This window comes from Otolemur garnettii, unplaced genomic scaffold (assembly GCF_000181295.1).
Source record: "Otolemur garnettii isolate 467f Iridium unplaced genomic scaffold, OtoGar3 scaffold00102, whole genome shotgun sequence".
Taxonomy (NCBI): Eukaryota; Metazoa; Chordata; class Mammalia; order Primates; family Galagidae; genus Otolemur; species Otolemur garnettii.
Genome location: NW_003852497.1, coordinates 3,456,708 through 3,472,942, shown reverse-complemented (window position 1 = coordinate 3,472,942; position 16,235 = coordinate 3,456,708). Strand labels below are relative to the sequence as shown.

The window sequence follows — 16,235 nt, the reverse complement described above, 5'->3', positions numbered from 1 at the left end:
TTTTAAAGCTCCATAAGTCAAATGCCAAATTCTTGAGGTACAGCTGCAGGCCTTCCCATGATGCGAAGCCATGCCACAGAGGCGAGGAGCCTTCAAGAATATCTGGTCCCCAGAACCCATCACTGGGTTATAATCTTAAATAGTGTTTTGTAAGGAGAAAATCTGTAAAGTTTCAGGCATTTTCTTGGAGTGCTGCTGAGTAAACCTTGTTCTAACAGTTTCTTCAAACAAACCTCTGCGTTTCATCCTTTACCATCCGTGCTTCCCTTAGTTTTTCTTTAATTAATTGTAATGTGCTAAGTATAATTTCTATAAAAAGTGGCGTACCTGCTGTGTGCCAGGTAATCTTGCAGTTCACTCGTATTTAGCTATTTTAACGTGGCCGATGGGGTTGTGGTGCTACATTTTTCTATATGGAGACTAAGATGGGTTAGATATCCTGCCTAAGATCGTATAGATAATTAGTCTAGATTTGAGCCTACCTCTGTCTTAACTCCAAAGCCCACATTTGTTCCCCCGTACCAGGTCGCCTCTTGATAAAAGGTATTAGGAAGAACACTATTTTGTGCTTCAAAGACAACATGGTATAAATCTGTTTCTGACAGTGTCTAGCGTCCGTTTTTAGGAGGATAAGGAAATTAAGCCCCTTGTATTGTACCAGTTCCACATCCCAATCAGATAACTGTCAAAGCAAATCAGGACACGGCTTCTATCGCTGGACACTGGTGCCGTGTGTTGGATTGTCAGTCTTTACTAAATACCACATCCCAGCAGGCGCAACTAAATCTCTGTATTAGGAAAAATAACAAAGGAATTAAAGGATTTCATACGAGCGTCAAAACTTTATCCTCGTATCAGCGTCTTAGGTGATTTCCAGAAGATGGACTTTGTTGCACTAAAAATGTTATCTCATTAAGAAATGGAGAACACATCAAATCCTATTGTTTTTGCCTTTTTACACAAAAACATTGACAATGTATGTTCTTCCCTACATGAAACCTTATTTAATCTAGAAATAACTATTCTCATCAAAATTATGTTGCATTTGGAGTAGAGAAACTGAACTCTTGTTTACTGTAAACCAAAATTCTTTTAAAAAATGTGGTAGTGGGCTGAGTGCAGGGGATCACACCTGTAATCCTAGAACTCTGGGAGGCCCAGGAGGGTGGACTGCCTGATCTTTTAAAGCCCGAGCCCGAGTGAGACCTGGTCTCTAAAAAAACAACAAAACAAAACAAAACAAAAAGGCTGGGTGTTGTGGCAGGCATCTGTAGTCCCAGCTACTAGGGAGGCTGAGCCAAGAGAATTACTTGAGTCCAAGAATTTGAACTTGCTGCGAGCTGTGACATCACAGCACTCTACCAAGGGCAACAAAGTAAGACTCTGTCTGAAAAATAAAGTATGGTAATAAATGAATTAATGAATTGGAAGAAATAATGTAAAATGCAAAGTACTTTCATTTAGGTTGTTGATGCTAAAACAGTGGAATCTATACTTTCAAGTTAGGTTGTCTGTAAAACATAAAATTTACACAACACAAAATAAGGAAGCCAGAAGAAGGTAAATGGACATAGTTGATGCTTTAACATTTATCTCTACCTTTACTAGTAATTAGTGTGTATTAAACTATTATCTTTTTTATCCACTAATTAACAAATATCCCCCAAAACGTCATGTTTAAAGTTGGAGAGGATGAGGAAAATTTATAAAAATCCTGTAATGCTGCTACCTACATCAATCTGCATAGTCTTTTTGAAAATAAAATTAACGATACATCATTTGTGCGCAGTACATTTTCTTACGAAGATAACAGTCACAGAGATTTTTTTTTTTCAACGCTTCATTTCCTTATGATTAAAAAAAAAAATTAGGAGGTTCACCAAGCTTGTATTGCATCTCAGAGCCGTTTAGCCACTGGGGGTGTAAACCACCAATGGGAGCCTTCGCTTTCACGGACCCTTCAGTCTAGAGCAGTGTTTTTCAAACTTGTCATCTCATAGCACTTGAACCTATAGTTAAATTTCCACAGCACACTTAAGTTATGTTGATTAAAAAAAAGAATATACTTACTCTGCTTTGAGCTTCTTTTAAAAATAATTTAGTGTTCTTTAAAAATTTTCAAGGCACACCTAAGAGGGCACATCCTCTCGTGGCACACCAGCTGAAAATCACTGGTCAAAGCAAGGTGTGTTGAAAAACAGGAATAATTATGTAGTGCTACAGAGTATTATGGAAGGGTAAGCCGTAGGTATGCCAACCCGAGTTTAGGGGGTTTGGGCAGAGCTTTCACTTAAAGGATGAGAATGGACCGTAAGCAAAAGAAGGGGAAATTGTGCAGTATGGGCAGAAAGAGAAGCACATTGTAGGCTCCAAGTAGGAGAGCACATAGGTCCCTGGAAGAATTGAGAGGCGATCCCTCTAGCTTCTGGAAGGTGAAGTGATCAGGCTTGGAGCTGGAGATGCACACAGGAGCCAGATCATGAAAGGCCTGGTCAGTTAAGTTTAAAGAGAGAAAAATCCATGTGTGTGTATGTAGGGATTTCATACAAAGGATTAGAGAATTTTTACACAAAATGATAAGATTGAATTTTTTTTTTTTTTTTTTGAGGCAGAGTGTCACTCTTTTGCCTTGGGTAGAGTGCTGTGACGTCATTGTACCTCACAGCAACCTCAAACTCTTGGGCTCAAGCCATCCTCTTGCCTCAGCCTTCCCAGTAGCTGGGGCTACTGGCATGTGCCACCATACCCCGCCTGGCCAATTTTTCTATTTTTAGTGGAGACCGGGTCTTCCTCTTGCTCAGGCTGGTCTAGAACTCCTGAGCTCAAGAGAGCCACCTGCCTCGGCCTCCCACAGTGCTGGGACTACAGGTGTGAGCCACCGTGCCAGCCTCAGTCTGTGTTTTTGTAAAGCTCCTTCTGCTCTACAGTGTGCAGAAGGACTGAAAGAAGGCCAGTGAGGGAGAAAGCAGAAGGCCATTAGGGTCAGCTGTGGTAATTTAGGGGCATCATGATGATGACCAGGGAATAGGGATGAGGGTCATTGCTCAACGTGAAGGATATTTAGCAGACAGAATCAGTATTGCTTAGTGATGAATTAGATGTTGGAGCTGATTAGGGAGAAGTAGGTGATACCTGGGTTCTAACTTGGGGAACTCAGTAAGGCTAGAGCCATTGTTTGGCCAAAAAAAAATCTGAGAGGCTAAGCACTATGTTTGAGGCATCCGAAGTTTGAGAGATCTCTGGGATGTTAAGGTGAATAAATATATGAATTTAGACGATTAAGTGCAAGAACTCATCCTAGAAAAAGTGCTGCGTGCCTCATTGCTGAGTATTGCTGCAATCACCTGTGAAGTCCTACCCTCGGCCATCTGGGGTCTGGAGTGATACTCATCAGTGAGATGGGTGGCACTTTTTCTAGAACGAATTCATTTACTTAATTGTCAGACCTTGTATCAAGAGGCAATTTAATGTAAAAAAAATGTGAAGCTCGAGAAAAATAACTGGACAAAAGATAAAAATTCTGATGTCACGAAGATATAGATGATAAGTAAAGAATTATAATGTTAATATACAGCTAGGATTTAAATATAACAGAATACTAAATAGCATAGCGATAACTAGGTGGGCACTGACATACCTACTCTTAGACTAATTAAGAATTAGAATTTCTAATTAAGAATTAGTTTAGGAGAAGTTAATAATACAACAAAATGAGATGACGTTACAAATGTACGTGTAGCCTCTATACACAAAGCCAAACTATGAAATACGTGTCTGGAAAAGGTAGTAGAAAGAAATGTTGTCAATTATTAATATTTTCCCTGACTTTGAAAATTTGGTGGCAGCGGATAGGAATTCTTAAAATACATATTTATTTGTACTTTTCTATAATTCAGTGTTTTATTATAAGCCCTAATTTCAATACAAAATATCTTGTAAAATGTTAAAGACTGTATTTTTAGCTGTACTCGATTTCACTAGAATATTTACAAGTTACAAGGCCATTGTAAAAGAGACTTTACAAGATAGTTTTCTGGGTAAATTTCTCTGTATACAACAGCACCAAATTTAGTTGTGAATTAGTATTTTGTGTCCCGCTGCAATAAAAGCAACGTGGTGTCATTAGAGGTTTTTACCCTCCTCTGTCCTTAGAACTCCCTGAGCAGTTGGTTAACCTGAGAGGCTGGATGACTTTTAATGTAACAACTGGCCCAGGTTTCATCCAAGGTGCGCTCCCTATTTCTTTCTGTTTCTGCCTATGTTTACATCACATATAAAAAGCTCTATCAAGCCACGTCCCAGTCAAATCAGCCCATATTGAAATGTTTTACTGATGTGGCTAAATGGTCACAGTCTGAGTTTTAAAATGTGACCTGACATCTCGTGGAAGTGTGTTTATTTCAAAGGGAATTTGGTCTGTTCCTTATACCTTTGTTTTCCCCCTTCAGTTTCTTCTTTTTGTCATGAAAAGATTGAAAGTCCCTTCTGTATTAGTGTGCAGAACATGAAAAACAAAGCTCTTTCTGAAAGGTAATTTTCCCGGAATGAAAAATATGAGAGTGGTGTTTGATTGTTTGGTTTTCTGTCATTCATTGTTGCATTAAAACAGCCATTTTTCCATAACTATGAGTGGCCTCACTCTTGAAAACTGTCAGTTACAAATGAAAAGCAATAACACTCGGAAGGCAAAACCTTTCTCCAATCCCACCAGGTTTTCAGATGAATTTGAAAATTAGTCATATTCATATATAAATGTATCCATTGTTGGGGGGGGAATTAAATAACTTTAAAACTTCATCTCACCCAGTATTCTCAGCCAGATGTTATTCTTCTCTACATTTTAAAATGAATGATTTTTATAAATCTGATAACAATCTTTTTCCTTTTTTCTTTTGGACTTACTGTTCTTTTTTGGTTTTTCCCTGACTTCTGGATTTTAATACACTAAATGTAGACATCTGAAGTGAAACCTAGCAGTTGCCATAGTTTACGGAGCCTTTTACCAGAACAAAGGAGTGAGTGGGTATGGGTGGGTGTGTTCATATATATATTTTCTGGTTATGTGTTCTAAAAAAAAATTACAGAACTTAATTTAGCAATATCCCTGATACCGGAAAAGTGGCCCCCCAGCCAGCTCAGCTGAGCAGGGCCTGGGGAACCTGCCACCTCTGTTTTGGTGGCAGCAGCCAGCAAAGAAACTGGCAGGCTGGAGCAAGTGGGGGAGCCTCCTTTCCCCACCAGAGGCTCTAGTAGAGCGGTGCTAGAGGACCTGCTGGCTCTGCCTTGGCAGCAGCTGGCACAGAAACTGGCAGGCTGGAGCCAAAGGGGAAGCTTTCCTCTCCCACCAGGGGCTCCAGTAACAAAAAAGACCTGGCCGATGGGGGGAAAACACTGGCGATTCCACCAGTGCATCCCTGATTGGTCCATTTTCAATCCTGCTCCTGACTGGTCTATTTTATAGACCAATCAGCTAAGCTCTCAGCTCATTGGGCAACTGCCCCTATATAAACCCCTGAGCAGAGAGCCTAGGGGCAGATCATCGCTGACCTTTGAGAGATGAAGAGAGCAGAAGAGCAAGATCATCCCAGATCGTCGCAGACTGAGAGAGAGGAAGAAAGAGTGAGAGCTGTAACACTTCTACCGCTGATCCTGCTCTACAAAGAAACTTGGCTCTTTGTAGGAGCTGTAACACTTCTACCGCTGACCTTCCTCTGCAAAGAGGCTTGGTCCTTTGTAGGAGCTGTAACACTTCAGTTGCTGATCCTGCCCTGCAAAGAGGCTTGGTCCTTTGTAGGAGCTGTGACACTTCTGCTGATCCCGCTCTACAAAGAGGCTTGACTGTAACACTTCTATTGCTGATCTTGCCCTGCAAAGAGGCTTGGTCCTTTGTAGGAGCTGTAACACTAATGCTGATCCCGCTCTACAAAGAGGCTTGGCTCTTTGTAAGAGTTGTTTTCATAAGAGTTGTAACACTCACATCTTGCCCTGCAAGGCAGTTTGGTTCTTTGAGCTGTAAATAAAACCTCACTGTTCATTCTATGGTCCGTTGACTCATTCATCGAATCGTCGAGACCAAGAGCCTGGAAATCTAAAGTCAAAAATCCGGTATCATCCCGTCATACAGAGAAGACCATTAGGCTAGATTTGACATCTTACTTCACAGACCCTTTGGAGAAAGGGTTGTAGGAACTGATGCCTCATGTTAGACCATTGTCTGTTTCCATGAAGGAACCAAGTCTTACCTGCCATCAGTAGTATAGAACCTCTCACTGAGACCTAATTTGAGAAACCAATTTTGGAAAAGACTGAAGTGAGAGCTAAAATGTTGGTTACAATTTAAAAATGAAAGCAAAACACTTTCCCTCGTGGCCACCTCGGAAAGTAAGTCACCTGTGTTAGCGGGGCTGAAAGAATAATCCCATCATGTATACTGCCCCACCGTTCCTCCCACATTCAGAGATGCACACGCATGGTTCCGTTCGGCTGGCCTGAGGATCTGTGCAGCAAGCCAAACCCGCTTGCTCTCTGCAATTTCTGATCACTCTGTGTCTGCACTACACCGCTGAAAGTTCCTAGTGCAAGGCAGAAATGAGGATGTTACGGCCAAGTAGGACAACAGTTTTAGTAAAAGCTCGCTCTTTAAAACATGGATTCCGATGAAGATGCTGTTCAGCTATAACTAGCCATTCACTTCTTTGGCACATACTCCCAGAACCTTGCATTTCAGCCTCTCTCATTCCCTACAGCTTCCTCTCACCTCTGATCTCTGCACCAGCCGGGCCTGCCCTTGGACTGCCTTCTCTCATGGCTGTCTCCCCTCTGGCCCTGTGACACTCGGTATCTGCCTCTCGTGTACTGGAAGCACGCCTGTCCTTGTTCTCTTGTGTATCTCTGGTTTGAGTTTGGAGTCCCTTGAGGAAAGCAAGTATGTCTTAGTCACCTTTGAATCCCCAGTACTTAGAACATTGCCTAATCTTAGGCATGCACAAGTCTACAAAAAAAAAAAAAATTAATCAAATGGATTAAAAGGTAAATCGTGATAAGTGCTACTGAAATTTGTAATTCCTTGCTTAAGGAACTAAGAATGGCTCTTCCCATTTCTCTGAATGTGTTGTAAGCGTTGTTTCTCATCTTTCATTCTGTGTAATTTCAGATCTGCTGAATGAAATATTATCTCTGGGGGGCAATATACACATAAGATTGGCACAGGTGAGGTGACCTGTGCCAACACAGTGATCTAAAACAGTTCCATTTTTATTGGAGGTTAGGAAGAAGGCAGAAAAGTTTTTGAGTTTAATAAACACAAAAAACGTGTATGGGGGCCCAGGGAATGAGCCTGTGTTTCATAAATTGCATTACATATTTGGTCTGTAAAATTCTGGCTGCTGTTGTGTGTTAGTGGACACAGTGCATCCCCTATCTAATTAAGTAACCGTATGGAGAAAGTCCCATTGACATAAAGCAGCGCAGAGAGCTGCTCCACAGTGGTCTCTCCATTATGAAACCCGGTTTCCTTGCTGTGGCTTTCTGCTCTGGCTCACGCCGTGCCAAAGGCCAGTGTGCTCACGAGGAGTGGAAGTGAAAGAGCTATTTTAAAAGTGCCTTACTCCATTTAAACATTGCAGTGAGAAGAGCTCGGGAGTATTATGAAATCTCTCATGTCTAATAACTACTTGCCTCTGAAAGCTAGTAGGTTTGGGAACTGTCCAACGGGACGTGCACCCTACTTTGCCTCATAACCATGTGCCTGTTGTGTGGTGGGACCACCCCTGTGTTTGAGTGAGGGCTGCATCGCACGCTGCCAGAACCTTCCACGTAACCAATTTTACTACCAAGCACATGGGTAGCAAGTGGCAAAATGCTATTAGAAGCAGCAGTTGACATCATGAGGGCTCTGATATAAGAATGATAATATTAATCACAAAATTGAAACAGAAAGTTAGGAAAATAAGTTTGGGAGTGAAAATTTTAGGGATCGTAGTTATACCTGTCTTTCTTTTTTATGTTGGTTTTCATTCACACAGTGATGCTGAGAGTGGTGGCAGTGATGGCGCCTGTACGCGACACTTATCTATGTACTGTTTTTACATAGATTAATAGCACAGAACACGAAATTGATTTTAGTGACCTGTTTTCATGGATGAGAAAAACAGAGTCTTAGATGAGTTAAGTTACTCACTCCAGGTCACAGAGGAACCCAGACTTCATCACGTGGGAGTCTTGGGTGAGTTAAGTCACCCCAGGTCACAGACTTCATCAGGTGGGAGCCTTGGGTGAGTTAAGTCACTCCAGGTCACAGAGGAACCCAGACTTCATCATGTGGGAGTCTTGGGTGAGTTAAGTCACCCCAGCTCACAAACTTCATCAGGTGGGAGCCTTGGGTGAGTTAAGTCACCCCAGGTCACAGAGTGAACCCAGACTTCATCAGGTGTGAGCCTTGGGCGAGTTAAGTCACCCCAGGTCACAGACTTCATCAGGTGGGAGCCTTGGGTGAGTTAATTCACTCCAGGTCACAGAGGAACCCAGACTTCATCAGGTTGTTTGGTTCTAAAGTTGTTTTGTTTCATCTGAGTTCGTCTTTGCGTTATGGTGTGGTCACTGTTCACACTGTGAAGCACATACCAATATAATGGAATTTATTTCAAATACACTAAAGTGTATTTGTCTCAAGAAAAACATACACAAATAATTAGCTACTCTGCTGAAAAAGGAATATTTGTTTCCAAAGGACGTATTGCAAAATCCTTATCACGACTTTACTTCTACACCATTAATTCTGCTTCCTTATTTCCGACCTTGCTGAGGCCCCTTGTCGGGCAGAGACCGTTGATTGAGGACTTACTTGCTGTTCTCTCAAAAATATTTATTTTCTCCAGACCACCTCTAAATGCGTCCCTCCCATACCGGTCCTAACCTGGAAGGCCTGTCCAGCTGACCAGAATGAGCTTTAATGTGAATGTCATACTTCCTCTCAGTGGCGAGCTGCCACCCTGATAAGGAGTTATTTTATATCATGGTTTTATGGACTGCACACTGTGTGCCAGACTGCTCAGGGCCCATCCCTGGGAATGCAAATGGAACTGTGAGGTGGGTGGAGTCAGAGACCTGTGTTCACATTCCCAGCCCCCCCCCGGCTGTTCAACTGTTCAACCATGGACAAGACAAGGAGCTGAAGCATTTCTTCATGGCCAAATGCAAATGGGGATGTCCCCAGTACCTGCCGTAGAGAGTTGCCCTGATGCTCAGGTGACACAAATCTATGTACAAGGCTTAGTACTGTCACCTGAAGTTACCCAGGAGGTAATTCTAGCGTCATTTCCACGTTTCTTACCAAACGCTTTCCTTAACAGCTAATGGCATTACGATTTAATTGAGTGAAATTTGGCACTCTGGCTTTGTTTAAAAGGGAGCTGCAGCTGTATTAGTGAGGAATGTTTTCTGCCACAAAGAACAAAACATCTATCAGTAGCTTTACATAAACAGCCCTAACACGTCTGGGGTGGCCATCTCCTGGTGTGCTGTCCGGCTCCCCACGACATCAGTGGTGGCTGGGGCCTCGGTGTTCCTTGCAGAGTTCTCCTCTTGGTCTTCCCAGCTGAGGCAGGAGCGGACGATACCAACCATACCGTCAGCTGTAAGCTTTCTCGGAAGCTTCTGATTATGACGCCTTTGCTAGACCAGTGTCACCTGATCATGCTGACCTGCAGGGAAGGCTCCAGAATGCCCGACTTTCCCAGTGTCTGATTTGGGAGATGGTACTTGGCAAGGTCTATGACCAGCGTTTGTGCCACCCAACCTTCAGACTTCCCTGTATCATGGAGTGGAGGGGGCGCCTGTGTGGAGAGTGTAAGTCAGTTTACCTTGAAGCAAGACAGCATGTATGTGTCTCCCAGAGAGCTGTGTACTGAAGTGACCGCCTTCCAGCCCATACGAAGAACAGGACCTGTTAGCACCTTATCAGCCCCTTAGAAGTTTGCACTTCGGTTCCTCTTACTTTTTCTCCCCTTTTCCTTGAGTAATGAGCATTTCCTGAAGTATTTAGTCCCAAACCACCAGGTGGAGCTGAGCACCTTAGCCTCTGTCCCTAGAGTGAGGGAGACGGGAGGAAGGTGACTTCTGGTCCCCTGAGCCCGGAAGGGTGTCCTACAGGGAGGCTTTAATCCCACCTGCTGGCTGTGAGGGAGCCCCCTCTGGGCAGGCTTTGCTGCACCTGCATTAGAGCCTGACCCCAGGAGGGACTGGGGTGTGAGGGGAGCTCCACAGTGTTAGGGATTAGCAGTGTTGGACATACCTTTAAATACCACTCTCGACACTGCTCTATGTACAGAGCTCTCTGAAAAACATTTCAAAGAGGTGTAGTAGTAAGGAGTTTATACCTAACTTCATTTATTTGTTGGAAAATGCAAAAAATGGTTACACATATACGAATATGTAACAGCTGCTGGCTCTCACCTCACCACTGCTGCGCTAATGTTTCCTGTTTTCTTATATCTCAGCCCTTTTTCATAGGCAAACGTGATTCTGATGTTGCTTCAATGGCAGTTAAGACATAGGGTTACAGTCGACCTTTTCCTCCTCTGAACATTGAGTTGATCTTTGGCTGGGTGTGGTAGCTTAATTCTGTAATTGTACTGCTTTGGGAGGCCAAGAGGGGAGGATTGATTGAGGCCAGGAGTCAGAGACCATCCTGGACAATATGTGAGACCTTGTCTGTGAGAAATAGAAAAATTAGTCAGGCCTTGTAGTATATGCCTGTAGTCCCAGGTAACTCATGAGGTTGAGAGGGGAGGATCCCATGAGCCCAGGAGTTCGAAGCTATAGTGAACTATGATGGTGCCACTGTGCAAAAGTCTGGGAATGGAGCAGGACCTCATCTTTAAGGTGCCCCCTCTCCCCCTCCCTAAGGTCTTACCCTCTCCTTTATCTCTTTTAAAATACACACAAAGATGGTAAGGGAGGTCCCTTGAGAGCCGGGACACTTAGTCTCACACTTGTTCCTTCCACTCTCCTGCCTTGTTCAAATGTGGGCTGAACTCGCTTTCTCTAATGAGCTTTCGTTAAAATGGCAGGAGGAGCAGCCTAAATTGCTCTCAGCTCGCTGTTTTGTGAGCTGGACGGGTGAAACTTGATTTATCTTATGATCGAGTGCTTTTGTTCTTTGATTTGGCATTTTATTTATGCTGGATAAATGTGGTCTCACTATTAGAGGTCATTATTTATAGCCCTTTCCCCATCCCTCCCCTCATTGAGATTTTTATTTCAGACACATTCATATATTATTACTAGTTAAGCAGAAATTCATCATTCAGAATGTGTGTCTCTGCCTGTCCACTCAGGCTCCCACTGTCGGTTTGGGGATATATTCTTTATCAAGTGACCCTTTTATACAGTAGGAAGCTGGACTAAAGCCCCTGATGAGAGTGTGTGCGCTTGATGCCCACATATAATCTTTTAATGTTCTTGTCATTTCTGCTAATGCGTGGATTTAGGAAAGCCTGCGGGGACTCGGTATTTGCTGAAGATGGAAATTGGCATGAGCAGTCAATAAGAAAAGAAATTTATGTATAGTTCATAAATTCCATTGTAAATAAAATTTAAAACATGAAAAAAACCACACACCTGAGATTCTATCCTGAACCCCCCCTAACTCCCTGTGATAGGTGCACAGTTTATTTTCTGGGTGACTTTATTGTACTTTTATGACATAAACTGTTCGCCCTTACCTGTTAAAGAGTATTTGCTTTACAATTTTTTGATACGCTTCCTGTTACTTACATATGAGTTAGCCTTTCATTGCAAATATATTTCAAGGTTTATAGGTACTTTAAATTATTTGTTATATGAGGCTATTTTTCCCCTTAAGTTGATATATTCAATGAGAAAAACATCTTATTTGAGAGAATCAAGCTATAGTTACATTTAATTCATGGCAGTGGTGACTGGTGCTTGGGAGTCCCTAGTGGTAAAATTTTTATAACTCGGTGTCCCTTATTTTCTTCCTTATTCAAAATACCTCAGGAAGTCCAAGCCCCCCCTTCCTTTTTATATTTCAGAATTCTACTTATAGGTTTTTGTTTGTTTAGATGGAGTCTCATTCTGTTGCCCAGAATGCTGTGGTGTCAGCCTAGCTCACAGCAGTCTCAGACTCCTGCCTCAGCCTCCCTAGTAGCTGGGATGAAAGGCATCCACCAGAATGCCTGGCTAATTGTTCTGTTTTTAATAGAGTTGGGGTTTCTTTCTTGCTCAGGCAGGTCTGGAATTCTTGAGTTCAGCAATCCACCCTCCTCAGCTTCCCAGAGTGTTGGGATTACAGGCGTGAGCTGCCACACCTGGCCTCCTTTAGGTTCCTAGAACATATTAATGAATTAGGTGTACCTTTGACAGTGCTTATTGATTTGACCTTGAGCAATCCTAGCTCTTGTCCGTATTGCACTGGTGACACACAGAAAGGCAGGCTCGGTCCCAGCTGCAGCCCCTCCTCCCCTGACGCTATCCTGAGAGTTTGACCTGATGGCTGCAATTGTTCTTCCATTACTTCACTTGGTTGGATTCCTTGGTTTAGTCCTAGAGACTGGTTGGTCTTGGTGGGAACTACCATGTCTAGGGCTTAGCTGGTCTTGGTATTGGAATCCTTGCTTTCTTTGTTCAGTGGAATGACCTTTGGAAGACACAACAGGCCACTCTTTTTGGGCCTCTCGTGTGCTCAGCAGTCAGACTCTCCTGCCTGTGATCTGTGGTCATTTCATGGGGCTTGAGTTCTTTTCTAAGCATAGTGAAGAGGCAAGGAAACAAATTCTTAGCTACAGCTTTTCCTTTTTTCTGTTTTATCAGTTCCCTGTAGTTAGAGGAGAACCATGTCTTATTTCTTCTTTTGGGGAGACAGAAGAGAACTGGTCTTGCTCTGTTGCCCTGGCTGGAGTGTAACAGCATCATAGTTTACTGTGGCCTCAAACTCCCGAGTTCAAGTAATCCTCCTGCCTCAGCCTCCTGAGTACCTGGGTCCGCAGGTGCACACCACCACTCCTAGCTTTTCTTTAAAATTTTTCGTAGAGATGGGGTCTCACCACATTGCCCAGGCTATTCTCCAATGCCCAGCTTCAAGCAGTCGGCCTCCCAGAGTGCTGAGATTATAGGTGTGAGCCGTCATGCCCAGCCTGTTTCTTTCCATCGAACAGATGTAATTAAAGCTACTAATGGCAAGGTCAGAGCTGTTTTAGTAATTTGCTTTAGTTCTCACCCTTGGTGGTGAATCCATAGTACGTCATGGAGGGGTGAGTGCTAGGGGGGCTGAGGGCCGGCAAAAGGCAAGCAGCGTGAGCTCCCATTCTTTTTGAAAAATAGTAAGTTGGTGAATTACCTAAAGCAGAATGTCAGGCTAATTCTAAAGTTTCATAGGTGAAGGAAGCAGGCAGTTTGGAAGGTTTGGAATGTATCTGATGACTGAGATCCTCCACCTTGGTTACTATCAGTCACACGCACCTGGGGAAGTAGGACATCTATTCTCACCTTCTTTTTAACGTCTGGAGGCAGCTTAGGGTTCTCATTGAACCCACTGCAACTGCTGGACTGAATCTCGAGATTTAGACTCTTGCCCCACAGATGTTTATTTAAGTTCTTTCTGCAAAGATGCTCAGATTCAAAGCAGAAGTTTGAGGTGTCCCATATTTATTATTGTAATTTTTCAAACAATACTGAAGGTGTGTCCAGCTGGAGGTTCCCCTGTCCTTGCTAGTCGAGCTTCTAGAAGACCGTTCACCTACACAAGCATGTTGTGTTGAAATGATGCCGAGTTTTCCAGCACAGACCCTTAGGGCTGGTGTGGGACTGGCGCTGTGTTCAGTGGGAACTGTTCTGATGTCCTCTTCAATTCCGCAGGAAATGACAACAGTGAAGTCCTTCCTGAGTCCATTCCGTCAGCTCCGGGGACGCTGCCTCATTTCATAGAGGAGCCAGATGATGCTTACATCATCAAGAGCAACCCTATCGCCCTCCGGTGCAAGGCAAGGCCAGCTATGCAGATTTTCTTCAAGTGCAATGGCGAGTGGGTCCATCAAAATGAGCACGTCTCTGAAGAGAGTCTGGACGAGAGCTCAGGTGAGTGTGGGGCTGTCCGAAGAGGCTGTGGTAGCTCTTCAGGTTCATGTTCTGTGTCTGGAAAAGACCATAGAAACCACCGCCAGTCCCATCACTGCCAGCCTCACCACCCCCACTGCCATATTTGAATTAGGTCATGTTCATAACACTCCAGACATAAAAAACACGATCTTTAAATGTATACCACAGCTACCTTGGCAGCCTATTCCATTATGATATTGAGACTTTTTTTTTTCCTTTTTTAGGGGTGGTTCTATATAACTTTAAAAATCTAACTCTGTATTGGAGTGAATATTCTCACTAGGAATAAAACCAGGCAGTCACTGTTTTAATTTGCTGAGTTCTATATATTTTTGAAGACAAACATGAAAGCTTACCCTGTTTTTAAAGCAGTGTAATTTCAGCATCATTAATCTTTCCTCCGAGGTGTTACTCTTGCGTTCTCCTTCCCTCCACTGTTGGTGGTTTCTAAGTCCTCTGTGTGTTTTTTGACTACCATGTAGTGGCAGATCCCAAATTAGATTACTATATTCTAGCGGGATCTCCAGTATAAACAAATTTCAGGACCATCTTTATTAGTTTGGCTAATTTGCCTGATAAGTGGTGATGATGAAAACTGTGATCGTACTATCTAATGTTTATGAAGCATTCATTATATACAAGCCTGATTGCAGCCTCTGACAGGCATTGTCTGGGTCTGTACCGCAGCCTCCAAGGTAGATCATGCTGTTCTTACCTTCATGTAGACAAGGAAACTGAAGCTCAAAGAAAGTTGGTAAACTAAGTGTTTGTGTTGGATTTCTAAGCAAAATAATTTGACTCTGAACCTTCAAAATGCATAGGTTTTTTTTTGTTTTTTTTCTTTTGCAGTTTTTAGCTGGGGCTAGGTTTGAACCTACCACCTCCAGCATATGGGGCTGGCGCCCTATTCCTTTGAGCCACAGGCACTGCCCAAAATGCATAGTTTTTTATATTTTAGCATATAAGAGAAACAGTATATGCTTCTGAATTTTGGTTACTCAGACTCCATCCAGTCTGCTCATCCTCTAGACCAGTGATTGTCAACCCAGGGGCCATGGCACATTGATGAGACGTGAAAGGATCTCTGGTGTGGCATGAAAAATTTAAAGTTCATTAATTAAATTATTTTCAAAAGATATTCAAAGCACAGTAAGTATATTCTTTTTTTAACTTGTTTTTTGACTAACACAATTTAAGTGTGCTGTGAGATAAAAAAGATTGAAAAACACTGGTCTAGATCATTGATTTACTAGTCCTGACATGGGTGGATCACTAGCTGTTGGATTTTGAAGATGTCATGAGATTTCAATATAATTAGGAACTTTCAAGTCAGTTTCATTTACTATAAACCAGTGTTGTTCAATATCCTTGGTAGCCTTTCAGAGTATTCAAGAGAAGCAAAGTATAGTCTACAGATGGTCTTTACACCTGCCAATGGGAATAAGATCAATACATCCCTAGAAGTGCAGTACAAATGAAATTAGGATAAATATCTAAATAGAAGTATATGACGTTATGGGGAATTTTGGAAGAACAGATCACAGCTAAGTAGGTCCATCAGGGAAGGTCTTGTGAAATTGGGAGCATTTGAAAGGGACATTGATGAGCACAGAAACAGCGTAATTGGTGTTACATTACGTGGAGGAAAGAGGAATTTCAGTGACCTGAAGCCCACAAACATTAGTAAATGAAGAAACTTAGTCTATGTAGTACGTTCTGCAAGAAGTTTGGTTTGGTTGAAATATGAAATTGGGAGCAGGACACGGAGGTATACACCAGGAGTCACAGCTACTCAGAAGGCTGAGGCAGGAGGATCACCTGAGCCCAGGAGTTCAAGACCAACCTGGGCAAAGTAGTGAGATTTTTGTCTCTTAAAAAAGTGAAAGATATGTAAAAATATAAGAGGATAGCAGACAGTAGCTGGAAAACTTAGTTTAATCAATGGCATGAAAGGCCTTAAATGCCAGAGTGTGGTGTTCTTCACTTAGTTTCTTGGCTCTTGGGGTGATGGTTGTGACTGATTGTATTGATGTATGGAAGTACAGGCTGAATCTGGCTGCAGCGTTGGTAAGGAGAAACACATGAGAGAGTGAGGAGACTTGGATAGTCAGGTGAGAGGA

At 42.8% G+C, this 16,235-nt stretch overlaps 1 protein-coding gene across 1 annotated transcript in view; it reads left to right on the top strand.

Annotated features, from left to right (window-relative positions):
• The window catches only part of UNC5D (unc-5 netrin receptor D), a 578,354-nt gene that overhangs the window by 314,307 nt on the left and 247,812 nt on the right, over window positions 1-16,235 (top strand). Inside the window, exon 2 of the mRNA XM_012809266.2 lies at window positions 13,876-14,094. Within this exon, the coding sequence (XP_012664720.1) occupies window positions 13,876-14,094 (219 nt within the window). The remainder of the gene's footprint in view (window positions 1-13,875; window positions 14,095-16,235) is intronic.